Here is a 26651-nt window from a genome sequence, read left to right on the forward strand (position 1 = left end):
TTTATAAATGTTAGTAATATATCATATAACTATTCATGTTGTCTCTTCTTATCGACTTAAACTTTAGAAAAAGTAATATCATGATATTCCAAAAGAAGAAAAATAACATAAAGCAAATAAAAGAAATCTATAAAAAAATAAAGCAAACTTAAAAGAAAACTCTTGCTTAAAAAGAAATATTAAAAATATAATTATTTATATTTTCTTTTTCTATCCGCATAAGTTTTTGAAAAAAAATTGTATAATAACAATAAACTTTCAGAATCTATTTTATTTTGCATCATAATAACTGAAAAAAAAAATTGAGTTTTAACTATTCTTTCACTTAAAAATCCCTATTCAAAGTGTCTATCAAATGACTAGTCAAATTTCTTAGACACCAAAAAAAAAAAAAAAAAAGAATGATTAGTCAGATTAATGATTATTCCACCTTGCAAATTGTTTGAATCTGGAGCAATTTTTCCAGTGAATTAGACAATGGGATCCAGCACATACCTAAGAAAAAAGATAACCTTTCGTTGTTTGTTTCCCAAATCCACGTTGCTCTGCTAAGTCAACTCTTCTAGATATGTTTCCGTACTAAACGAGTCTTAACTCTTAAGTCTTAAGCAACTAAACTTCACAAATTTTGTGAAGTTTCATATTTTGAGAGACAACAAAACTCTATTTTCAATTACAAAACTGCTTCCTTTTTATTATACTTTTCATTCTCACGTTAACAAGCAAAATCATCGGCAACCTTCTGATGGAATTAACAACAGAAAATGTTCAACCAAAATATGAGAGAAAAGACAAGGGAAAGAAAAAAATAAGGAAAGGAGAGGGGGGGGGGGGATAATAGAAATAAATAATGTATAACGGCATAAAATTGATTCCCGATTATTCAACTTAACAGCATGCCCATGTAGATATCAAATTTTTTAAAACCAAAATGGAGTTTGAATCATCTTCTGCTCGTTGTGGCCTGTAATAGGCTAAGAAGATATGATAGAGTAGCATGAGATGAACAGTTACAAGATTGGTAACGAGCATTATGACTACTTCAGATGGTGCTCAAACAAAGATGCCATCTCAATCTGTATCACAATTCATGACACGTTACTCAAAATAACTACTTAAAAGCCTGCAAACTTTACAAGCAGCCAAACAAATTGGTAAATGACATTTCTTCAACCAATGCTGCTTAGATCTTTACCAAGTTCATGAATAATTGAGAATGTTTGCAATCTCTGGATAATTATTGTCACACTTCGAATTCATGATTCACTACAACCACATTGAGTAAGTTGCATAATACTTATCCATCAATTTAGAATGAGAATTTATTTATGCTTTGATTGTGTAGGCTTAGATTAACTTGATGCACTTCTACAATTACCAGTTTATCCCAAAGCTAGTTGAAGCTCTAGGTTAAACCGGAAAAACCTAACTAACATGCCCCATACACCCTTCCTAAATCTAAAAGCACACATACTAGGGTGTCGTCAGTGGGTGACATAATGTAAGATGACGTAAACAACTAACAAGAGATAGCTTCATATAAAAAAATTAGATGATTATTGCATAATAAAATTATACTATGAAAGCTAAAAACTTACAGCAGTCAGTGCGGCCTCTGCACCCTTATTCCCAGATTTTCCACCAGCACGATTTAGGGCCTGCAGTCGGCAGAAAGAAAGAATAAAAAAACTAAATGATCTTAATAATCATTAGCAATACAGAAAATTTCTAAGCTAAATATATGGTACAGCATAAGTTTACCTGATCCATATCTTCACAAGTTAGGACGCCAAAAATGCATGGAACCCCTGCAGTCACCCCAAAATGCATCAGTTTCCAAGTTGCATATTAATGCAAAAAAAAAGGTAGCTGAACAACAATCACTGACAATCGTAATTTACATCCCAAATAAAAAAGAACATGGGCAGGGGGCCTCAATCGTTCTCATCTATATTAAGACCGAACAAGCTTGCATTGAATTAAACGTTTCAATATTTTGCTTAGTGAGGACCAAGTGAAGTGAATTTACCAAGGCATTTGATGTAACCCTCACACTTTTACAGTCTCTTTCCAACCTAAATTCTACTTAACATTTGAAGGATCAATATGCCAGTTGAATACTCAAACATGATTTGTTTGTATCTGAATATTACAATTGACATTAACAGAAAACAACCTGAATTGAGACCAGCTGAAAGCACTCCAGATGCTGCAGAGTTAGCAACTGCATCATAATGGGTTGTATCTCCTCTTACCTGTTAACAGCAAATATTGGTCACAACAGAACTACAAAATATTAAAAAAAAAATAAAGACTATTAAAAGTTTTCATATATTTGTAGATATTTATCATACCACAGCTCCTATGCATACAACTGCATGATATTTGCCTGATTTTCCCAGTCTTGCTGCAACAACACCAATTTCAAAACTGCCAGGAACCCACACAACCTAAGGGAGAAGGGAAACAAACAAAGTTTCAGTCAACATTCACCCCAAAAGATAGGAACACTGAAATTTCTAACAGACTGAACAGAAAAAATATGACTCCCTTTGCTCTTGTGATTTATTTAGTACAATCTAAGCACTACCATAACATTTCAAAAAGAAGGGATCATTTGTAATCCGGAAACAGGGACTTCTTGTGGGTCAGAACAACTTACATCTATCACAACTTATGTACTGCAACTGACTTTTTTTTTTTGAATATATTGATGTCGACATAATATGATAACAAACACACCGAATTAGACATGCATAAATGAAGTAAATAGAAAAATATTTCATTAAGGGTAGAGAATGATAAATGCTTTCCAACGTTTCATTTTAGATTACTACAGAAAGCATGCACAATTTTGTATAGATTCCACTGAAAACACATTTGTCTTAGCTTATCATGTATATTGAATCCAAAATAAAGAAATGGAAAAAATATTGAACTCAAAACCATAGAAAAACAGAAGGGAAAAATGTAAAACAAAATAAATTTTTAGAGATCAAATCAAACGATACTAAGACGAATTCCATGAAGTTTAAATAAGATAGCTTACTAACATCAATGTCCTCGTCTTTAACTGAATAATTTTTGAAAGTACCCAAAGCTCCCTCCAATAGCGGCTTCGTAACAATTTCATTAAACCGTGCAACAACCTAAAAGTAAAAATTAGAAATGAGCAAAGAAGCATAAAACAAAAATACTCATGACTACAATCTTGAAAACTCCTTTTAAAAAAAGTTGAGGAAGGGTGTTTCTTCTATTAGGAGGTAGAATTACTCCCATCCAAGCCTTGTTATCTAGCATCCCATTGTTAGCCTTTGCTACTTATCTTTCTTTGATATTCTAGGCTTGGGGTGGTGGCATCCTCTATACCAAAGGTAAACTTCATGGGTCAGTAATCTTTGTTTCTCTGCTACTACACAACTCCTGTCTTCTTATTATTTATCAGCCCTCAACCATTCTCCATTTGAAATTTCTTTTTTCTCGTTCTTGGTATTTCCATTGTATTCAAAACCTTAGTCAATCACCACAAAGCTTAGAATTGGAGTATCCACTTGTTCTGCCACTATAATTATCCATCTTCACTCCTCTACTATGTCCAAACTGATGAATTTATTCATTAATTCAAAAGTTCAGGAATGCAAGATACCCTCTCAGGCGAGGTATTTCATTAACTCTCTCCTAATGTTTGATTCATTCAAAGGCAGGTAAATAGATTTGTAACGAAGGCATCTTAGCATTAACATTGTGGATTACTTATTTACTCACCACAGCAAAACGAAGTCCCTGCGTTTTGGTAACAGAACCAGTCAGATGCCGCACAGCAGCCGTCTGGACAGAGGATGATCGACCCTTTCTCCGAACAGCAACTTGAGGCTTAATATCTGAATCAAAATTAAGAAGCTAATCTACATAATTAATATTCCAACCAGCAAGAATAAACAAATTGGATTCTTCCTTATATTTATCACAATACAGAAATCATTAAAATAGACAAAAGAACAAAGAACACCACCTCGCAGGGAACCCGCAAATGAGAGAGACTGTGGAGTTTTAGAGGCATCTTGAAAGTTTACGATGCTATTGCCAAAAAAAGAACGATCTTGAGCCTCATGATGCACAAATCCAAGCTGAGATTGATGGGTAGGAAGGAAACATTCGGTAGAAACAAATAACGCCATTCTGTCGATCTCCAAAAGTTAGCACCAAGAACGAAAACTGCAAAATAAACAACCCAAAACGAATCAGAGAACCAAAGTGTTTAGCTCAAAACAGAGTATCCTGTATAAAACTAATATCCACGCTAAAAAATAAATAAAAAATGGGTCATAGTCATAGCACATTAGCACTTCACAGCTGAAATTATTTTCTGTCAGAAAAATCAGGAAATCAATTAAGAAAGAATAACATTTCGAATTTGAAATTCATAAATTGTGCTGAGTATAACATAAATCACATATTTTTTCCAGCTTGAATTAGCATGAGCTAACAATCCAACAGCACGCTTCATGGAGAAAACGTCACATTATGAATAGTGAAGCATACAAAATCAAATAGAGAAAACTCACCGTAGAATGTAGTAAAAGGCGACGCTCCAAGTGTGGACTAAGGAGTAAGGAGAGTGCGAATAAAGATGATGATAATTGATGTGTGTAAAAAGGGGCAGGGTTTTGACTTTTGATGAAACTCGAAACGCACCGTTTTCGGTTTCTGGGAAAAGCGGGGGAAAGGTAAATAAAAGAGACTTATTTTCAATTATAGAAGTTGGCATTCATTGGATCTTTTTTCAGATTGATTAAATCCAATTAACACCGATTTACTGTAAATTCAACCAATACCCTTTTTTTGGTTTCTATGGTATTTTTCAATCCCCCAGACTAAAAACGGATTTATCACATATAGAAACTCTATTTACAAATTGAATAATGTTAGGGAACCAAAAGATATTAGCTAAAAATCAGTCAAATATTTTGGGTAAATCTAAAATTTCTACAAGTTAATATATATGGATGTTTTTTCTGTTAAGTATCAGAATATTTTTTTTTCATACTAAATGGATGTTCTTTTATATATTTTTCGAATCTTTTTGTATTGCAAATGTGAATGTCTCTATTTCTTTAAGAATTTCATATATTTTTTAAAATTTTATAGATATTTAATTATTTTTGCTAAAATATAACTTAATATTTTTTTTGTTAAGTATTAGGATGTTTTTTTTATATTAAATGAATGTTTTTTTTTATATTTCTGTAAGTGTGTAGTTTGCAGTCTCTTTAATCATCAAAACGGCATCTAATAAACCCTAATTACAAACATGTGTGTTGAATACAAACCAATCCCATCTTCCTCCATCTTCTCCAAAACTCTGGCAGAGGCAGCCATGTCTCCAGCGTAGCAGTGTGCAACGAGGAAGTAGTTGTGTCTCGTCAGATCCAGATTCACGCTAAGCGTGGTCCACCACGCTCCGCGCGTGGTCTATGACTTTCTGGCGCGTTAGGATGTTCAGGACGAGGTAGGAGGTGGTCGCACTGGGGCAGCAGCCTCCAGCGTCGATACATACCATATATTCGATGACGTGGAGCGCGTCATCGACGCGCTGGAGCTTGCAGAGGCGCGTGATGAGTGAATCGAACGCGTTCTTGCGAGTGAGGCAGCGGTTGAGGGTGGATAGGGTTTGAAGGAGGTGGTTGAGGAGGAAAGAGGAGAAGGTTTCGTCGGTGACGAAGTCGAAGGTGGACTTCGTGTTGAAGCAGTTGTCTTGGATGCGCTTGTTAAGGGCGTCGCGGAGAGCATGGAAGTCGCCGGAGAGGTCTGTGTGTGTGATTGTTGGAGGTGAGTAGGTTAATGTGAGAGAGAAGAGGAATGTTTTTATAGGTTTTAATTAGATTTACTTAATCAATTTTAAATTTTTTAAATTTTGAATTTAAAAAATTTAAAATTAATTATTAATATAAATTAATGTGGTTTTGTTTAGTTTTTACTGGTAACTTCTTGGTTCCAAATATTTTTTCTTAAAAATTTGTTGATAGCCAATGAATTACTACATATGTAAAACGAGATTTAAACTACGAATACTTACTTAAACATACTAGAGAGTTATTTACTATATCAACTCAACTTAATTAAATTCAACCAATACCTATTTAAATTTTTTTCTGTATTTTACATTTGATTTAGACTATATCATAAATATTTTTTTATACGATTGAAATGAGAAATTTGTATAAAATGTATTAAAGTATAAAATTCATAACAAAACTAAATTCAAAATAGATAAGATTAACATCAAATTGTTCTTTAGATGAAGGTTAAAATGTTTTATTCTCAAAAGATATAGAAATAAGATTATGATATTAATTTTCTTATGTTAATATAAATCTGTTTAATTTACCCTCACATAAAATAATTATATAAAATATATTTTAATTTTCATTGAACAAATACAAAATATTGATAGCTAGCTACTATAAAAAATGTCTTTTAAATAGTATAACAAGAAGCATGCACTGGGGTTACAATTTAATTTCAATATGTGGGAAAGATAAAAATGCTTTAGACAAATATTTAGTATGTAGTATTTATCGTGCATTATTGTGCTAGTAAAATTATTGAAAAATCCAATAATTAATCTAAAAATATTATTAATGATAATTAAATAATAGTGAAATCTTTTGATATTGACACTACGTCATTTTCTTATGTTCCTAACATAATTTTTTATTCGTCAAAATATGATTTGTTAAGGTAAGGGATAATTTTTTAATTAAAAAAATCCTTATTTTTTTTCTTTGTTGGAATAGAAGTTTCCTTAGCATATACGTTTTCCTCGTCTTTTCTTTTATAGAGTCCTTAACATACACGTTGCAAAATTACCCCCTATACTGAACTAATTTAATGGGTTTATGAACCGATAAAATAATTCAAATCTCAAAATTAAGATGCACCCTAAATATTTATTCTATTTATTTTATTTTTATTTATGTTTTTGGACAAAATAAAAAATTATTGACACATAAGAGTAACAATACAACTTTTGAACAATCAGTAAGAAACAAACAACGCCAACAGTTGTAAGATGTGGAATGGGAGAGATACATCCAGAAGAGAAAATATATTTATCCTTGTGAACATATATTGTTAATTTGTTATTGTGTGCTTATCTTTTATAATTACGTGATTAACTCAGAGTTTCAACAAATTAATTAAATTCACAGAGTTTAAAATTATCAATTTAATCAGTTATGATCAGATAAATCATAAAATATTTTAAAGTTGAAATAAAAATATTTCTCTCATTAAGACTTTGTTTGAATAGAGAAAAAAAATAAAAAGAAAGAAAAAAAAAAAAGAAGAAAGAGTGGAATTATTGAAAGAAAAAACCATTTTCACCAAAATATCAATTTAATTATCATTATCATCATACATTTTTTTTTCTAAAATTAGCTAGGGAGCATCATGTTAAGTACATTTCTATTTATTATTGTATACTCATTAATTATTATTATTATTAGCTAAGCAGTCATAACTCATAACTACATTTCTAAGTTCTAATTTTCACTCCTAAGTAACTACATTATTGCATTAATTTTTGTTTTTCTTTTCAAAAGAAAAAACATGAAGCATACGAACATACGTGTTATAATAAACCCATTTCAACGCATATATAACTTTTAAAAATAAAATTATTTTAATGTATAACCAAAATATACTATTTTATTATATAATTAAATATTATTATATAAATACCTTTTAAAACAATAATTATTAAAATTTAATACAATGCAACTAATAATATATTAATTACTAATGAATTATAACTCAAATAGCTATAATTTTTCCATACTCATTTAAAAAATTACATGTTTAACTCTCTATCTTTAATTAAAAAACAAAAACTAATAATACACTAATTCAATTACTCAATATCTTATAAATATTATTATCCATACTTATAATAAATTTATACATCTATACAACTTTTGAGAAAATTCTATAAGAATCCAACTTTTATGATTTAAAAATTATATCTTTAACAAGATCTTAACTCTTAAGTTTATTTATTTTTAATTATTAGTGACAAGAGAATGTATCCAAAAGAAGTTTTATCATAAAAGGACTAAGATTGAGTTTGGGGAATTTTCTTCCACTTTTAAATTTTGATGTTTTTTATTCTTCTAAATTATATTATGATGATAAAAAACATACATGTATAAATTAATTCCAACTTCTCATTTTGATATTAACATTTTATTTTTCAAACTTAATTACTATATTCTTATTTATATTTTACTTTGCGTGTAATTATTATGTTTGTTTTGGTCTAATATTAAAATTTAATCGAATTTAAAGAATTTAAATTTTTTAAATTTTAAATTTTATTTTAAAATATAAAATATAATTTTTACTATTTATTTCATAAATAAAACTAAAAAAATATAAAAAAATATTTAAAAATAAAAAATTATACTTATACTCTCAAATAAAAATTCAAAATTTAGATGATTTAAATTAAAATTTAAAATTTAGTAATTAATTTGTTTGGTTCTCCAATAAATATAGGTGAAGATGGAATTGTGAACCACGCTATTTATATTTTCTCTTCTTTTTCATATTTGTTTATTGAGCTTCTTTTTCCCATTCTTCACTTGCACTTGGGTTTTTTTTCTCCTCAAATCCCTCTCTCCTTTCTTTCTCTCTCTACTTTCAACTCTCACTCCCAACAATCACTCCAATTCCCTCATTCCTCCCTTCAGGAATTGGGGTTTTTCCTCTGATTGATTGCACGATCAATTTCGATTGATCCACTCCCTCAATCTCAATCAATCTCTTATTTTCTGTTTGGTTCTGCGATGCTCTGTCCGAGATGAAGCTCAAGAGAAAGCGGGCACTTGAAGTGGTAAGCTTTTTTTTTTCCCTTATTTTTGGGGATTTTTTAAAATTTGTTTATTTTATACTTTGATTCTATTATCTGATTGTGCCGGTATTTGATTTTATTTTTTCCCAAATTTATGATTTTTTTTTCTTATCAATGGAGTCTTTTTTTTTTTTTTTTCATTGGGGTTTATGATGTTCATTCTCTTTTTGTATAGCTGATTTTGGGAGGTTTAAGCTGTTCTACAGTGTGGTTTTTGGTGGCTAATAAAGTTTGTGTCTTTTCTGTTCCCCGTTAATTTGCTTTAGTGGTTCCTGTTTCTTGATTGAGTTTCTGATGTTTACTTTTGGGGCTTGGAATATTTAGATTTTTTTTGCATGGATTTTACATTTTTCTAAGCTCCATTCATAACAAAATTGTTGAAATTCTTGTTGGAATCTGGATGACTCTTCCGTGCACGATATACATGATCTATTTTCTGAAGAGTTAACGTGCAAGGCTTTTTGATTATTTGGTCGTTTTGTTGATTAAATTTTATCTGAAGAGATTTTTAGCTAAATGGACCCTGCCATTGGCATTGAGTACTGGAAAAATAAGTCGATACTTTTTATATATTTACAATTTTATGGTGATCAATTGTTGTGATGATAGTTCGTTGGGCTTGACTTGCTAAGTGCTTCATAGGATGGAATATTTCTTCTTCTTGTTCTTCTTCCCCCCTTTTTTTTCTGCTGCAATGTAATCAATGTAGAAATGACACTTGAACGACAGCATGTACATTTTATTCATAAATTCATTTATCTTGGTGAAACAACCACACATGAAAGGTAGGGTTTGCTTTGCTTGTTGTATACTGTGTTCAAACAATTGATGGCCTCAACATCTGTCCACTTGTTTGTGTTGTTGTTTTTCTTGTTTTCATATGGCGAAGAGCAATTAACTACATTTGTTGGCCTGATTTGCATCAATACTCAGTATTGCAATTCTTAATGCATTGCACTTACAAATATCCATATTTTAATGTTGATCAAAATATATTTAAGTATTTAACTTATAATGCTGAGTTAATTGAAGTGTGTAGGTGACACCTTCAAAGATGCATTATATATTGATATTAGGCTTCATGTTGTTGATGCATTTTATTATTTATTATTGTTGGAAATGTCGATGAAATCCATATTTATAATCAATGCATTTACCAGTGAATTCATGCTGCTATATGCTTTTTCCTGGTAATGCATTTAGCTTAAGCTGTCTCTTATTTCAAATCTTAAATGTGTTTATTGCTCCAGATGTAACCAACTTACAGTCCTTCATATGTAATTATGTTCTTAATTTATTGCTCATTGTACTTCGTCATCTTTAAATTTGTGTATGAGTTTTGCCGAAGTTATGTTGATACACTGTTTCACTTCTCTAATATGAGAGAATGTACACATCATTTAACCAATGAAGATATAATAACTTTTCTTTTTTACTTTGACTTGTTGCAGCCTCCGAAAATTCGTTCCTTCATTAATTCTGTTACATCAGTCCCATTTGAGAAGATAGAAGAACCTTTAAAAGGCTTCATTTGGGAGTTTGATAAGGTGCCATTACGGCCTTCTCGTCTTATGTTACTAAATGTGTATGTATATATTTGCTTTGACGTGTATGATTCATTGGCATTTTTTTTCTCTGAACAGGGAGATTTTCATCACTGGGTTGAACTATTTAACCATTTTGATTCATTCTTTGAGAAGTACATAAAACCCAGGAAGGATCTACAGATTGATGATGAATTTTTGAACTCTGATCCTCCCTTCCCTAGGGAAGCTGTTCTTCAAATTCTTCGTGTCATTAGAATAATTTTGGATAATTGCACAAATAAGCACTTCTATAGTTCTTATGAGGTATGACATCTTCCTCGTACAATATATATATATATATCTTGGTTATCTTCAGAGGAGAGCCAAGGCAGGCTTATTGCTTTTGAGTGTGTTTAGAGTTAGTTTAAATTTTTATGTTCTCTTTCTTGTGGTGATTTGAATATTTTGTTGAAACTAATCATATAACCTGCTAGAGATATCTTACTATTTACTGTTTCATGTCCTACCACTGATATTATGGCTTTTTTAATTCGCAGCAACATCTTTCAGCGTTGCTTGCTTCTACTGACCCTGACGTGGTTGAGGCTAGCCTTGACACATTGGCTGCATTTTTGAAGAAAACAGTTGGAAAGTACTCAATAAGAGATGCTTCTTTTAATTCAAAATTGTATTCTCTTGCGCAAGGATGGGGTGGAAAAGAAGAGGGACTTGGATTAATTGCATCAGCAACTCCTAATGGCTGTGATCCTGATCCTACTACGTTGGAACTGGGTTGTACTCTTCATTTTGAGTTTTATGCAGTAAATGAATCAGAAAGAGACATCAAGGGAGCTGAAGCCTCTGCCCAAGGGTTGCAAATTATTCATTTATCTAACATCAACAAATGTGTGGAAAATGATCTGGAGCTTTTGCACAAGTTAGTTACAGAGTATAACGTACCTGCTAGTTTAAGATTTTCTTTATTGACAAGATTGCGGTTTGCTCGTGCTTTTGGTTCTTTGCCTTCAAGACAGCAACATACTTGCATTCGCCTGTATGCTTTTATAGTTCTGATTCAAGCATGTGCTGATGCTGATGACTTAGTCTCATTCTTCAATGCTGAGCCTGGATTTATCAATGAATTAGTTTCATTGCTGAGCTATGAGGATGCAGTTTTGGAGAAAATTCGTATTTTATGTTTGCACTCATTAGCTGCTCTTTGCCAAGATCGTTCCCGCCAACCTTCAGTGTTGACTGCAGTTACATCTGGTGGGCACCGTGGCATTTTATCTAGCCTGATGCAAAAAGCCATCGATTCTGTTATTAGTGATACCCCACGATGGTCAGTTCATTTTGCAGAAGCTCTACTCTCTCTTATCACTGTGCTGGTTTCGTCATCGTCAGGGTGCTCTGCGATGCGTGAAGCAGGATTTATTCCTACTCTACTACCTCTCCTGAAAGATACAAATCCGCAGCACTTGCATCTGGTTGAAAAAGCTGTGCGCATTTTAGAAGCATTTATGGATTACAGTAATCCAGCTGCTGCATTATTCAGAGACCTGGGTGGTTTAGATGACACCATCTCTCGCCTAAAGATTGAAGTCTCCTTTGTAGAAAATGGTGGAAAGCATCTTGATGAAACTTCTGTTTCTAGCGGAAGGAGTGCACAAATGGTTGAAGATTCTTCAACTGGGCAAGATGCCACACAACCCTTGTGTTCTCAACCCTTAATTTCTTATCACCGTCGATTGCTGATGAAGGCCTTGTTGCGTGCTATATCTTTGGGAACGTATGCTCCTGGGAATACTGCCCGTATCTATGGATCTGAAGAGAATGTTCTGCCTCATTGTTTATCTATTATTTTCAGAAGAGCAAAAGATTTTGGTGGTGGAGTTTTCTCGCTTGCAGCAACTGTCATGAGTGACTTGATACAAAAGGACCCTACCTGTTTTCCTGTCTTGGATGCTGCTGGTCTTCCATCTGCCTTCTTGGATGCTATTATGGATGATGTTCTCAATTCTGCAGAAGCTATTACATGCATTCCCCAGTGTTTGGATGCTTTATGCCTTAATAGTAATGGTCTCCAGGCTGTGAAAGATAGGAATTCATTGAGGTGTTTCGTGAAGGTGTTCACTTCTAGAATGTATTTGCGTGCTCTTACAGGTGACACACCTGCATCTTTGTCTAGTGGACTGGATGAATTAATGCGACATGCTTCTTCATTACGTGGACCGGGAGTGGACATGTTAATTGAGATTCTGGAAACCATCTCAAAAGTTGGTTCTGGAGCAGATTCCTCATCTTGTCCTGATCCTTCCACTTCAACCTCAGTTCCTATGGAAATGGATAGTGATGACAAGAATTTGTTATTGCCTGATAATAAGGAGTCAACCAAGGTGGATAGGACAGAGCACTTTAGTGAGCCATCTCCTGATGCATCAATAACGAATATTGAGTCATTTCTTCCAGATTGTGTAAATAATGTTGCTCGCTTACTCGAGACAGTTCTTCAGAATGCTGATACATGTCGAATATTTGTTGAGAAAAAGGGGATTGAAGCTGTTCTCCAGTTATTTACCTTGCCTTTAATGCCTCCTTCTGTTTCTGTTGGGCAAAGCATATCTGTTGCCTTCAAGAACTTCTCCCCCCAGCATTATGTTTCTCTTGCTCGGGCTGTGTGCTCCTTCTTGAGAGAGCATTTGAAATCTACTAATGAACTTTTAGATTTGGTGGGAGGAACTCAGCTAGCTCTAGTTGAATCTGCAAAGCAGACAAAGGTGTTGAAATATCTTTCTAGCCTTGAAGGTGTCTTATCTCTTTCCGTATTTTTGTTGAAGGGAACAACTACAGTGGTCTCTGAGCTAAGCACTTCGGATGCTGATGTATTGACAGATATTGGGAAAACTTATAAAGAAATAATTTGGCAAATATCTTTGTGTAATGATTCCAAAGAAGATGAAAAGAAGAACACTGATCCAGAACCTGAGACATCACAGGTGGCTTCATCTACTGCTGTTGAAAGAGAGAGTGATGATGATGCAAATATTCAGACACTGAGATACACAAATCCAGTTTTTGCTAGGAATGGTTCACATTCCCTGTGGAGTGGAGATCGTGATTTTCTTTCTGTAGTTCGTTCTGGAGACAGTTTGCATCGTCGTAGTCGGCATGGGTTATCTCGTATACGGGCAGGAAGGACTGGTCGTCACTTAGAAGCTCTAAATATCGATTCTGAAGCATCTTCTAGTGCACTTGAGGCACCTTCATCCCAAGATCTTAAAAAGAAAAGCCCTGAGGTTCTTGTTTTGGAGATTCTTAATAAGCTGGCTTCCACTTTGCGCTCTTTCTTCACTGCTCTTGTAAAAGGATTCACTTCACCCAACCGGCGCAGAGCTGACTCAGGGTCACTGACTTCAGCTTCAAAGACTCTTGGAGCAGTCCTAGCTAAGAATTTTCATGGGGCTCTTAGTTTTTCTGGGCACTCTACTTCTGCCGGACTTGAGACGTCGCTTTCTGTAAAATGTAGATATCTTGGGAAGGTCGTGGACGATATGGCGGCACTAACATTTGACAGCAGGCGCCGGAGTTGTTATACTGCCATGGTAAACAATTTTTATGTCCACGAGACATTCAAAGAGTTACTCACAACATTCGAAGCTACTAGTCAGTTACTTTGGACACTTCCATGTCCTTTCCCATCATCAGATACTGACATGGAAAAGAAAGGGGAAGGAACTAAACTGTCCCATAACACATGGCTGCTTGATACATTACAAAGCTACTGCCGCTTGCTTGAGTATTTTGTAAACTCTTCTTTACTGTTATCCCCAACATCAGCATCTCAGGCAGAGCTTCTTGTTCTTCAGCCAGTTACTCAAAACCTGTCAATTGGGCTCTTTCCAGTTCCTAGAGACCCAGAAGCTTTTGTTAGAATGCTGCAATCTCAGGTTCTGGATGTGATCCTACCAGTGTGGAATCATCCCATGTTCTCCAATTGTAGTCCTGGATTTATTGCGTCTATTATTTCACTTGTTACCCATATATATTCTGGTGTTGGAGAAGTGAAGCGAAACCGTAGCAACATTATGGGAAGCACAAACCACCGGTTCATTCCCCCACCACCTGATGAGGCAACTATTGCCACTATTGTTGAGATGGGTTTTTCAAGAGCAAGGGCTGAGGAAGCACTAAGAAGAGTTGAAACAAATAGTGTTGAAATGGCCATGGAGTGGCTATTTAGTCATGCAGATGATCCTGTCCAGGAAGATGATGAACTTGCACGGGCACTTGCCCTTTCCCTTGGAAGTAGTTCTGAAACTGCTAAAGTTGATAGTGCAGAGAAGACTACAGATGTGCTAACCGAAGAGGGGTGTGTAAAGAAACCACCAGTTGATGATATCCTTGCTGCATCAATGAAGTTGTTTCAGAGTAGTGATTCAGTGGCATTTCAGTTGACAGATTTACTTGTAACACTTTGCAGTCAGAACAAAGGCGAAGACCGTCCAAAAGTAATATCTTATCTTCTGCAGCAGCTAAAAATTTGTCCATTGGACTTCTCCAAGGATAACTGTGCATTGAGTGTGTTAGCACATATTATAGCATTGCTTCTTTTTGAGGATGGAAATACAAGGGAAATTGCAGCTGAGAATGGCATTATATCTACCATCATAAATATCTTGTCAAACTTCAACAGCACACACTTGGCAGGGAAAGAGATACTGGCCCCGAAGTGCATCAGTGCTTTATTGCTTATATTAGAACAGATGCTGCAATCGAGACCAAAAACTGAAAACACTGAAGGAACCAAAACTGGCTCCCTGCCTGATTCATCTGGTGACCATGGTTCTCTGCAAATTTCCGGTACAGCTGGGCAGAAGGATAATAACATTAATGTGAATGAGAAAGAACCGGGCATGGATTTGGAGAATATACTGGGGAAATCTACTGGCTTTGCATCTATTGATGAGAGTCACAAGTTGCTGGATATAGCATGTGACTTGATAAAACTGCATGTACCTGCTGTGGTTATGCAGGCTGTTTTACAGTTATGTGCTCGGTTAACCAAAACACATGCTTTAGCTTTACAGTTCCTTGAAAATGGAGGCCTGGCTGCACTTTTCAACCTTCCAAAGAATTGCTTTTTTCCGGGGTATGACGCTGTTGTATCTGCTATAGTACGTCACCTCCTTGAAGATCCACAAACATTGCAAACAGCTATGGAATTGGAGATACGTCAAACGCTTAGTGGAAATCGGCATTCTGGGCGTGTTTCTCCTCGATCATTTTTGACATCATTGGCACCTGTTATCTCTAGGGATCCCGTGGTTTTCATGAAAGCTGCAGCTGCAGTTTGTCAGTTAGAGACATCAGCAGGGAGGGCAGTAGTTGTATTATCAAAAGAAAAAGAAAAGGAAAAATCAAAAGCATCAGGTGTTGAGGTTGGTTTATCTTCAAATGAATGTGTCCGAATTCCTGAAAGCAAATCTCAAGATGGATCTGGTAAATGTTTGAAGAGCCACAAAAAAGTTCCTGTTAATCTCACTCAAGTAATTGATCAGCTTCTTGAGATTGTGCTTAAGTACCCGCCCTTGAAAGGACAGGAAGAATCTGAGTGTGGTTCAACTCTCATGGATATAGATGAACCTACCTTGAAGGTGAAGGGTAAATCAAAGGTTGAAGAGACAGGGATGTTAGAACCTGATTCTGAAAAATCTACGGGACTGGTGAAGGTGACTTTTGTGCTTAAGTTATTGAGTGACATTCTTTTAATGTATGGACATGCAGTTGGTGTTATACTGAGACGTGATACTGAAATGTGTCAATTTCGTGGATCCAATCAGCCAGCTGGACATTGTGGTATTATCCATCATGTTTTGCACCGTTTGTTACCCCTCTCTGTTGAAAAGTCTGCAGGACCTGATGATTGGAGAGGTAAATTGTCTGAAAAAGCTTCATGGTTCCTTGTAGTCCTGTGTGGGCGGTCTGGTGAAGGGCGCAAGCGAGTAACAAATGAACTTGTTAAAGAGCTGACATCTTTCTCAAATCTGGAAAGCAATTCAATGAAAAGCACCTTATTGCCTGATAAAAGGCTTTTTACTTTAGTTGATCTTGTATATTCTATTTTGTCCAAAAATTCATCATCCGGTAGCCTACCTGGTTCTGGATATTCACCTGAAATTGCAAAAAGCATGATAGATGGTGGGATCATTCAGTGTCTAACTAGCATCCTGCAAGTGGTTGATTTAGATCATCCTGAAGCACCAAAAATTGTGAATCTTATACTGAAAGGTTTAGAAGGCCTTACTCGGGCTGCTAATGCTAGTGAACAAATCTTTAAATCTGATGAAATTGAGAAGAGAAGATCTACTAGTCTAAATGACAGACCTGATGATCAAGTAACAACTCCCTCTGCTCCTGTAGCAGGGACACATGATCAGAATGTGAGCAATCAAGAAGCACTGAGAGATGGAATGGATAATGCACAACATCATAATGAAACTTCTCAAGGTGATGATCATGCTGAGGATAATACAAATCATACCGAGGAACAAGATATGAGAAGAGAAGAGGAGGAGACAATGGCTCAAAACCCATCAATGGATCTTGGAATGGAATTTATGCGTGAAGAGATGGGTGAGGGTGGTGTCTTGCACAATCCGGAACAAATTGAGATGACTTTTCATGTCGAGAATAGGGCAGATGATGATATGGGTGATGAAGATGATGATATGGGAGATGAGGGTGACGATGATGAGGATGATGATGAGGGAGAGGATGAAGATGAGGATATAGCTGAAGATGGTGGGGGCATGATGTCCTTGGCGGATACTGATGTTGAGGATCATGATGATACTGGCTTGGGAGATGAATACAATGATGAGATGATTGATGAAGATGATGATGATTTTCATGAGAATCGTGTAATAGAAGTGAGGTGGAGGGAAGCTCTTGATGGGTTGGATCACTTGCAGATACTTGGGCAACCTGGAACAACAGGTGGCCTTATAGATGTGACTGCTGAACCTTTCGAAGGGGTCAATGTGGATGATCTGTTCCGGCTTCAAGGTTTTGAAAGGCGCCGGCAGACAGGTAGGTCTTCCTTTGAGAGATCTGCTTCTGAAGTTAATGGTTTTCAACATCCTTTGCTTGTAAGGCCACCACCATCTGGGGATGTTCTCTCAATGTGGTCATCAGGTGGAAACTCTGCTTCCAGGGATTCCGAAACTTTGTCATCTGGCAACCTTGATGTGGCCCACTTCTACATGTTTGATGCACCTATTCTTCCATATGATCATGTGCCAAGTAGTCTCTTTGGAGATCGTCTGGGTGGTGCAGCACCTCCTCCCCTGACTGATTATTCTGTGGGTATGGGCTCATTGCACCTTCCTGGAAGAAGAGTCCTAGGTAATGGTAGGTGGACTGATGATGGTCAGCCACAAGGAGGTGCTCAAGCAGCTGCCATTGCTCAAGCAGTGGAGGAACAATTCTTAGCTCAATTGAGCAATGCAGCTCCAACAAGTAGTCCTGTTGAACGACAGTTACAGAATTCTGGAGAGCAAGAGAAGCAATCTGACACTCTTCAGTCACATGATGGTCCAATTTTGGGTGCAGGGACTGCTTCTACTTGTCAGCGGATTGAAGGTCAGGAACAAGAGAATGTTAATGGAACCACTGTTCAGCAAGACAACGTTGCAGTTGGCAGTATTCCTTTTGTGGAAGAGATAAATGCAGACTCTGGTATTCGAGATATCAGTGAAAACCTGCAAGAAAATGAGCCTATGTCAGTGCAGCCACTTTCACTGAACATCATGCCAACTGATGTTGAGTGCGCAGAAGCTGGAGGAAGTGTCACTGCTGGTGAGTGTGCAACCACAGATCGAGCTTTTGTTGACTCATCTATAAATTGTAATGCTGATGTACAATGCGAAAGGGGTGCTGACATACCTGCTATGGACAATAATGTGCCAGATGTGCCCATGGGGTGCAATGGGTCATCTGTTGATGGGAATCCTGCTAATATTGATCTAGTGGGTTCTGATTTGGAGACACCTAATCGAGGTAATTGTCATGTATCATCAATTGATGCTAGTGATGATGTTAATATGGATGGTGTTGATGCTGAGGGAAATCAACCAGAGCAGCCAACTGTTTCTGAACAGGGGGGCGATCAACCTTTACCAACGCAAAACCCAGAGGTTGCCCCTAATGCCACCCAGGCAGATCAAACTAGTGCCAATAATGAAGCTTCTGGTGCTAATACGATTGATCCTACCTTTTTGGAGGCTCTTCCTGAAGATCTTCGAGCAGAGGTACTTGCTTCACAGCAAGCTCAATCTGTACAACCCCCAGCTTATGCACCACCTTCTGCTGATGATATTGATCCCGAGTTTCTAGCTGCTCTTCCTCCTGATATTCAAGCAGAAGTTTTGGCCCAACAAAGAGCTCAGAGAGTTGCTCAACAGGCTGAAGGACAGCCAGTTGATATGGATAATGCATCTATAATTGCCACTTTTCCTGCTGATTTGCGTGAAGAGGTTGAAGTCTTAATTCTTTCTGTTTTCAGCTTAAATGAGTTTCTATTCTCTATTATGAATTATAATGCTTGTATTTTGCTGTATACTAGGTTCTTTTAACTTCTTCCGAAGCAGTTTTGTCAGCACTGCCATCTCCATTGCTTGCTGAAGCTCAAATATTACGGGATCGAGCAATGAGCCATTATCAAGCTCGCAGCCTTTTTGGGGGCAGTCACAGGCTTAACAATCGGAGAAATGGGCTTGGATTTGACCGGAGGCCTGTGATGGATAGGGGTGTTGGAGTTACTATAGGGAGGAGATCTGCTCTCACAGATAACTTGAAGGTGAAGGAGATTGAAGGTGAGCCATTACTTGATGCAAATGCTTTGAAAGCTCTGATCCGACTTCTGCGATTGGCACAGGTAACTTCATTTCTTTTATATACGCCCTTTATTTAAAAATAAAACAAGAAATTCTAATGTACAGTTTTTATGGTGACTTGCTAATATATTTGTGCCAATTTTGCCAGCCCCTTGGAAAAGGTCTTCTGCAGAGGCTCTTGTTAAACTTATGTGCACATAGCATCACAAGGGTGACTCTTATTTATCTTTTGCTGGATATGATTAAGCCTGAAGCTGAAGGGTCTGTATGTAGACCGGCAACATCAAATTCCCAGAGACTTTATGGTTGTCACTCAAATACAGTTTATGGCCGATCTCAATTGTTGGATGGTAATGTTTTCACCTAGGGAGGGATAGGAACTTCATGTGTTAATCTCAATAATATTGTCTACTGTGCACTGATCACACTCATTATGCCTTCATTGCAGGTCTTCCTCCTCTTGTGTTCCGCCGAATTCTTGAGATTCTGACTTATTTGGCTACCAATCATTCTGCTGTTGCAAAGATGTTGTTTCACTTTGACCCATCAGTTATTCCAAATTCTTCAAGTATGGCTTCGATGAATGAGAAAGGGAAGGAGAAGGTTATCGAAGGAGAGCCATTGCCAAAGCCATCTGGAGCTCAGGCTGTAGACGTTCCACTAATCCTCTTTTTGAAGCTGTTAAATCGACCTCTGTTTTTACGCAGCGCTGCACATCTTGAGCAGGTCATGGGTCTGATTCAAGTTGTAGTTGATACTGCAGCATCAAAATTAGAAAGTCAATCCGTCTCTGAAAAAGGAACGGTAAACACCCAAACTATGCCAGTCAATGAAGCCGTGAATAATATCGAGAAGGATCCTTCCTCAGTTGATTCAGACTCTAATAAACAAGATAAGAAAGATGATACAAATCCATCTCATTCTCATGGGAGGAAAAATGTTGACATGTACAATATCTTCTCGCAATTGCCACAGGCTGATTTACGGAATTTGTGCAGCCTTCTTGGTCGTGAAGGGTACTGTTCCCAACCTTAAAAACTTGTTTTCTTTTTGTTTGGATTCTTCATTTGTTTGGCTTCCATCGATTATCTTCATAATTCTTGGCTGCAAGTTTGCATTCCTTAGTAATATTCTACCTGTTTCTGGTTTTGACGTATATATATTTTTCTAGGCTTTCGGATAAAATGTATATGCTTGCTGGTGAGGTGCTGAAGAAGTTGGCCTGCATCGTTCCTTCCCATCGAAACTTCTTCACTGTAGAGCTTTCGGAGTCGGCTCATGCCTTGACAGGTTCGGCTGTCAGTGAGCTTGTTACCTTGCAGAAAACAAATATGCTCGGCTTGAGTGCTGGCTCCATGGCTGGTGCTGCCATTCTACGTGTGCTGCAAGCTCTGAGTTCACTCATTTCATATAATGGTACTGGTGATATAGAAACCGAGAATGATGCAGATCGGCATGAAGATCTAGCAACTATTTGGAACTTGAATAGTGCACTTGAGCCATTGTGGCAGGAACTTAGTAATTGTATTAGTGCAGCTGAGATGCAACTTGGTCAGAGCTCTCTCTCCCCTACAATGTCAAACATAAATGTTGCTGATAATCTCCAAGGTTCCTCTACTTCACCACCTCTTCCTCCTGGAACACAGAGACTCTTGCCTTTCATCGAAGCTTTCTTTGTTTTGTGTGAAAAGCTACAAGCTAATGAAGCCATCATGCAGCAAGACCATGACAATGCTACTGCTAGGGAAGTCAAAGAGTCTACTGGTTCTTCTTCTTCAATGAGTGTAAAATTTGGTGGAGATTCACAACGAAGGCTTGATGGTACTGTTACATTTACAAGGTTTGCCGAGAAGCATCGTCGACTTGCAAATGCTTTCGTTAGGCAGAATCCTGGCTTGTTGGAGAAATCACTTTCCATGATGCTCAAGGTACCAAGGCTTATTGACTTTGATAATAAACGAGCCTATTTCCGCTCAAGAATCAGGCAACAACATGACCAACACCTGTCTGGGCCACTGCGTATAAGCGTAAGAAGAGCTTACATTTTGGAGGATTCGTATAATCAGTTAAGGATGCGTCCTACTCAAGATCTCAAGGGGAGATTAAATGTGCAATTTCAAGGTGAAGAGGGTATTGATGCTGGTGGTCTCACTAGAGAATGGTATCAGTTACTGTCAAGGGTCATATTTGACAAGAATGCTTTGCTTTTTACAACGGTGGGCAACAATGCAACTTTCCAGCCAAACCCTAACTCTGTGTATCAGACTGAACATCTCTCATACTTCAAGTTTGTTGGCCGAGTGGTAAATTGATGATATTTATATTTTGTTCTTTTTTCTTTTTTTTTTTGCGAGGGGGGAAAAAAGGAAAAGGGGGGGGGGTGGGTGGGTGTTGGAATTGATCTCAGAATGATTCCCTCGCTTCTTTGAATCCCTTAATTGTACTGGCCTTCATTTGGCTTGTGTTATTGTGTGGTTCTTTGACAGTTGTTATGATATTAAATGCAGGTGGGAAAGGCTTTGTTTGATGGTCAACTGTTGGATGTTTATTTTACCCGATCTTTCTATAAGCATATACTGGGTGTCAAGGTGACATACCATGATATTGAAGCAGTTGATCCTGATTACTACAAGAATTTGAAATGGGTGTTGGAGGTGAGTGTTGATCGACAATCTTCACTCTCTTTTGTCCTTGTTCTCTTTAGAGGCTTAGACGCCATGTAAAATATAAAGGTCATGGAACAGTGAATCATGAATTATCTACTGGATAATAATCTTTTACGGCCCCGTGTTTTTTTGTAACCTTGTGGATGACACTACTATCTCCCTTCTATTTATAATATCATTTCGTTTGCGTGGCTTTGTTTTTTACATGAATCACTCAGTTGTTCTACCCTTGTATGCATATAACAGAATGATGTGAGCGATGTTCTTGACCTGACATTTAGCATGGATGCTGATGAGGAAAAGCACATACTTTATGAGAAGAACGAGGTAAATGAACATTTTATTTTTGTCCATGATGTTTTCTTTTTGTGCATAAAGGCTGGAAAATTTCACTTGTTCTTTAGAGTCTTGTCAAAGCTTTAATCATCTTTCATATTATAAATTTTTTGGGTGATATTCATATTTATTTATCCCATGGTAGATTCTGATGTGCTCATTGTTGATTGATTGGTTCGTTTCCTCTCAATATTGTGAAACAGGTCACTGACTATGAGCTTAAACCTGGAGGAAGGAACATAAAGGTCACAGAAGAAACAAAGCACGAGTATGTAGACCTTGTTGCTGATCATATTCTGACAAATGCAATCCGTCCACAAATAAATTCTTTTCTAGAAGGTTTTACTGAATTAGTACCGAGAGAGCTTATATCCATCTTTAATGACAAAGAGCTTGAGCTGCTCATCAGTGGTCTTCCAGAAATTGATTGTGAGTTGCCTTTCATCACTGGTTAAATTATGTAGTGTGCTTTGATATCCTTCTAAGCATTAATAAGCATCAATTTCTTTTCAGTGGAAGACTTGAAGGCCAATACAGAATATACTGGCTATACTGTGGCGTCAAATGTCGTTCAATGGTTTTGGGAGGTGGTCAAAACTTTTAACAAGGAAGACATGGCAAGATTTCTGCAATTTGTGACTGGAACATCAAAGGTGATTTACTGTGAACATTGTTAATTTTCATACTCTACTCTTGTTTTGTTTGTAAAAGTATGGTGTAAATGGTTGTGCTGTTGTAGTTGTGTGTTTTGTTTTTTGTTGGCATAGACTTATAGTTTAAGCTTGTTGGTAATCAGGTTCCTTTGGAAGGTTTTAAGGCCTTGCAAGGCATCTCTGGTCCTCAGAGGTTTCAGATTCACAAGGCATATGGAGCTCCGGATCGATTGCCGTCGGCTCATACATGGTGAGTTTTGTATGCAGTTTTCTTTTCCATATGCTACAAATCAGACGGCCATCCCATCCTAATTTCTTTTTGCCTTTTCCCAATTACTTTCTACAGCTTCAATCAACTAGACCTTCCTGAGTATACCTCTAAAGAACAGCTTCAAGAACGGTTGTTACTAGCCATTCATGAGGCCAGTGAAGGCTTTGGTTTTGGTTGACTTTTATCCTTCTCCCATATCTTTGCACAGCAGTTCTACCATTATGTCTTCAACCTGTCATGTGGAGGTATTGTTTTCATTTCTTCAAAAATTTCGATTTTTTTATTTATTTTTTCGCTCTTAAAAATGAGTCAGTTACGAAGAGTTCCCTGTTTTTCAGATGATGATGAATGTGACTCGGCTGGGCAGTTATTTATTTTTGTTGAGGACAGGCAGCATCGAATGAGGAAATTTATGATGCTGTGTTGATGTGTTAAATTTATTTTGGTGCTCCCTCAGTAGAAATGGCTAGAATATAGTCTTCTCTTTTTCAATCTCTCTATAATTCTGCCCGGGGTTAGTTTTGGGATCTTAAAATATTATTGGATGATGGCCTTCACAATGTACCAATCTTTTGTAGTAAGCTCCAATCGCTTTTTTTGTATGTGGCCAAACAGCCTTTCGGTAGTTCTATAGTTCTTTCCTTTAATAAGATTTGAGGATGTACATATTCTGGAACTGGATTACATTATAAAAATTTGGATTACATGGTCGATATATTCTCAAGTATGAGTTTTAAATCGTTAAAGGAAAGCATGCTAGAATTATTATTTGGAAATAAAAATTATGTCGTTGAATTGGGGATTACTGAATCCATTAGTAAATTAAGAGCAATGCTACTTGGTTAGAATATTATTATTTTTGGCCAAATAATAATAATTTATATTCATATTTATAGAAATTCTATATAAAAAATATATTTTATTTTTATATTTATTAAAATTTGTATATATAAATTAGGATAAAGGACAAATAGGTTTCTGAACTTTTAATTGTGGATTTTTAACTCTCAAAAATGAAAAATACAAAATGATCTCTGACCTCTCAAAATACTATACAAATGGGTCTTTCTGTTCTATTTGTTTCGCAACACGTTACGGATTTAGGTTACTTGGCGCCTATGTGGTGTGGCAATGGGTATGTGTCTCCAAGATGGTGTGAATGGGGCTGACGTGGTCAACTGCAAAAATGTTATGGGACATTGTGATCTTTGGGTCCTAAGACGATGTCGTTTCGAAAAATGTTTTGCAATGATTCTTATGACTTATGAGATATAACAATGGTGCTCATATCAGTCACAAACAATTATAGGAAGCCTTAGCACTACTAACCTTTTCCCTCCAAAATATACAACACTTCGTCTTCGTGTTGTCGTCGTTGCTGTTTCGTGAAGCAGTTCCATATTGAAGCTTTGTGGTTATACCTGCGTCTGCCGTGGAGAGTGGTAAGTACATTGATGTTCAAATTTGTTCTGCTTATGCCCGTTATTTGTTATCAATGTTGTAGGATGGGACTAATAGGGACTGTAAGTGATTGTCGTAGGTGATTAGTTGTGGGGTTAGTCATTTGTCATGTATTGTTTAAAGAGATTTTGGAGATTTTGATAATAAGGGTTGGTTTTGTGTTGTGTTGTGGATTGAAAAATTTTGTAGATGGTTGATGTATTCAGTGTTCCCGTGTTCCATCATGGGGTAACTTTTCAATGGCATCTACAGGTGAGTTAGTCTATCTACATGGTCAAGTTGAGAAGTTTTCTCCGACGGACTTGGATTTTGTCAATTTCGGATATCTGGTCACGATGTTCAAAAGACTGGGTATCAATCGTATAAGGAAGCTTACTAGTATGATCCAAAAAGCAAAGATATGGAGTCAGGGTTACATGTAATGAGGAGGATGCAGGGATCAACTAAATGCGACAGTCTAAGTTGAGGAACAAGGATATTGAAGAGTTTTACATTTTTTTTACCATCCTGTTGACCAACCTAAGATCACAGATGATGATTGTGAGAAAAATGATGAGGTTGAGGAAGAAGTCGATCCAAATGACTTGGAGAAGTTGGATGACTCGTCTACTGACGATGATAGCGATGGCAGTGAGGAAGATGAGCTGTATAAACCACCACCAGCTGGTTATGAAAGTGGGAGTGAGAGTGGTGAAGATGATGAGGGCAGAAGCGTTAGAGCTGCTAAAGGGAAGAGGAAACAAGTGTCTCCATCGTCGAGGAAAGGGGTTGATCCCAAGGAGAAGCCAAAAAAACAAGCAACACAAGAGTTTAAAAGGCAGAGATTTAAAGCAAGAAGGGTGGGCTCAGCTGGTGAAGGTTCCTCAAGGTCTATTGGGCCTGCTAAACAAACCAGCACAAGTAGGCCAGAAAGACAGCCCAATAGATCTAGGCCTACTAGGGAGCCCAGCATGAGGCCAGCCATTGCAGAGTATGTCAGTGTTTGAGTATGAGTCTGAAGAGCTACTTACCCCTGTCTCATTGGAGGATGAAGGGAACAAACCACACTGGCCTGAGTTTGATGAACAGTATGACTTTGGAGAAGACATATTTGAGCTAGGCACAAGATTTGCTACAATAGAGAGGTTCAAGGAGGTTGTGAAAGATTCATTTATTGCTGAGGGGAGGGAGTTGGTATGGATTAAAAATGATAAGAAAAGGGTTAGAGTTGGCTGCAAGGGTGAGGATTGTCCCTAAATTGCTCATCTCTCATACAATAAACAGCTGCAGTGTTTCCAAGTGAAAACCTATAGGAGTGAACATACATGCACAAGAGATTTGGAAAGCAATGCAGCTAACCAACACTGGATCAGCAAAAAAGTAGAGAAAAGGATGACCACCCATCCCCACATGAACAGACATGAAGCTATTGATTTTTTAAGAGAAGAGTTTGATCTAGTTCTACACCCTAAAATGGTTTACAGAGCTGTGAGGAAAGTCAAAGACAGGATCATGGGCAATGAGATAGAACAGTATGGGAAGCTGAGGGACTATCTAATGGAGATACATAGAAGCAATCCAAGGTCTACTGCCTTACTGGACGTTATTCTCCAGCCACAAGCACCCCCAACATTAGACAAAATATATATGTTTCGATGCCTGCAAGATGGGATTTAAGAGTGGATGCAGGCCGTTGATTCATTTGGATGGAGCATTCCTCAAGACCTATCATGGGGGCCAATTGCTGTCTGCTGTGGCACGGGACGCTAATAACCAGTTTTATGTGATTGCCTATGCTGTGGCAAGGTCTGAATCAAAAGAGTCATGAAAGCGCTTTCTGACCCTATTACAAGAGGACATTGGAGATGTGCAACAACATGGTTGGAATTTTATGGCCAACCAGCAAATGGTTAGTAAGTGACTTTCTCTACCTAATTTAAATACTTATCATGCA

General features: G+C 36.8%; 2 protein-coding genes and 1 pseudogene across 5 annotated transcripts; 2 read left to right on the forward strand and 1 right to left on the reverse strand.

The window, feature by feature from the left end:
* Nucleotides 1-666: 666 nt before the first annotated feature.
* On the reverse strand, nucleotides 667-4718 carry COS1 (6,7-dimethyl-8-ribityllumazine synthase / DMRL synthase / lumazine synthase / riboflavin synthase). Of its 4 annotated transcripts, none has more exons than XM_016334945.3 (9): nucleotides 4566-4718; nucleotides 4013-4215; nucleotides 3766-3881; nucleotides 3054-3149; nucleotides 2355-2450; nucleotides 2177-2255; nucleotides 1762-1808; nucleotides 1599-1658; nucleotides 667-1076 (listed from the first exon to the last, which is right to left on the reverse strand). In XM_016334945.3, exons 2-9 carry the CDS (start codon nucleotides 4176-4178, stop codon nucleotides 1038-1040), a joined length of 699 nt encoding a protein of 232 aa, XP_016190431.1. In that variant the 5' UTR covers nucleotides 4179-4215; nucleotides 4566-4718; the 3' UTR covers nucleotides 667-1037. The 4 variants fall into 4 exon arrangements, with proteins under 4 accessions (XP_016190431.1, XP_016190432.1, XP_016190433.1 ...); XM_016334946.3 differs by having other exon boundaries at nucleotides 4454-4568; XM_016334947.3 differs by having other exon boundaries at nucleotides 849-1266; nucleotides 4566-4704.
* A 3859-nt stretch (nucleotides 4719-8577) lies between these two features.
* LOC107631487 (E3 ubiquitin-protein ligase UPL1) lies at nucleotides 8578-23972 on the forward strand. The gene is made up of 15 exons (XM_088508081.1): nucleotides 8578-8893; nucleotides 10363-10458; nucleotides 10555-10761; nucleotides 10995-18971; nucleotides 19061-19372; nucleotides 19480-19681; nucleotides 19780-20347; nucleotides 20503-21634; nucleotides 21839-21985; nucleotides 22244-22324; nucleotides 22537-22762; nucleotides 22847-22986; nucleotides 23130-23236; nucleotides 23333-23502; nucleotides 23596-23972. The coding sequence occupies exons 1-14, from the start codon at nucleotides 8861-8863 to the stop codon at nucleotides 23433-23435; spliced, it is 11331 nt and encodes a 3776-aa protein (XP_088364207.1). The 5' UTR covers nucleotides 8578-8860; the 3' UTR covers nucleotides 23436-23502; nucleotides 23596-23972.
* A 935-nt stretch (nucleotides 23973-24907) lies between these two features.
* Nucleotides 24908-26525, forward strand: LOC148572699 (uncharacterized; annotated as a pseudogene).
* The last annotated feature ends 126 nt before the right edge of the window (nucleotides 26526-26651 follow it).

This window comes from Arachis ipaensis, chromosome B3 (genome assembly GCF_059453495.1).
Source record: "Arachis ipaensis isolate K30076 ecotype BB chromosome B3, ASM5945349v1, whole genome shotgun sequence".
NCBI lineage: Eukaryota > Viridiplantae > Streptophyta > Magnoliopsida > Fabales > Fabaceae > Arachis > Arachis ipaensis.

Bases quoted from the DNA above. Each gene is read 5' to 3' on its own strand.
- LOC107631487 (XM_088508081.1), top strand. From the start codon at position 8,861: ATGAAGCTCAAGAGAAAGCGGGCACTTGAAGTG. The intron at 20,348-20,502 runs GTACTGTTCCCA...ATATTTTTCTAG, and splicing joins AGCCTTCTTGGTCGTGAAGG to GCTTTCGGATAAAATGTATA. The intron at 22,325-22,536 runs GTAAATGAACAT...ATTGTGAAACAG, and splicing joins TACTTTATGAGAAGAACGAG to GTCACTGACTATGAGCTTAA.
- COS1 (XM_016334945.3), bottom strand. From the start codon at position 4,178: ATGGCGTTATTTGTTTCTACCGAATGTTTCCTTCCTACCCATCAATCT. The intron at 3,882-4,012 runs GTGGTGTTCTTT...ATTTTGATTCAG, and splicing joins ATTTGCGGGTTCCCTGCGAG to ATATTAAGCCTCAAGTTGCT. The intron at 2,256-2,354 runs GTATGATAAATA...TGCTGTTAACAG, and splicing joins TTGTATGCATAGGAGCTGTG to GTAAGAGGAGATACAACCCA.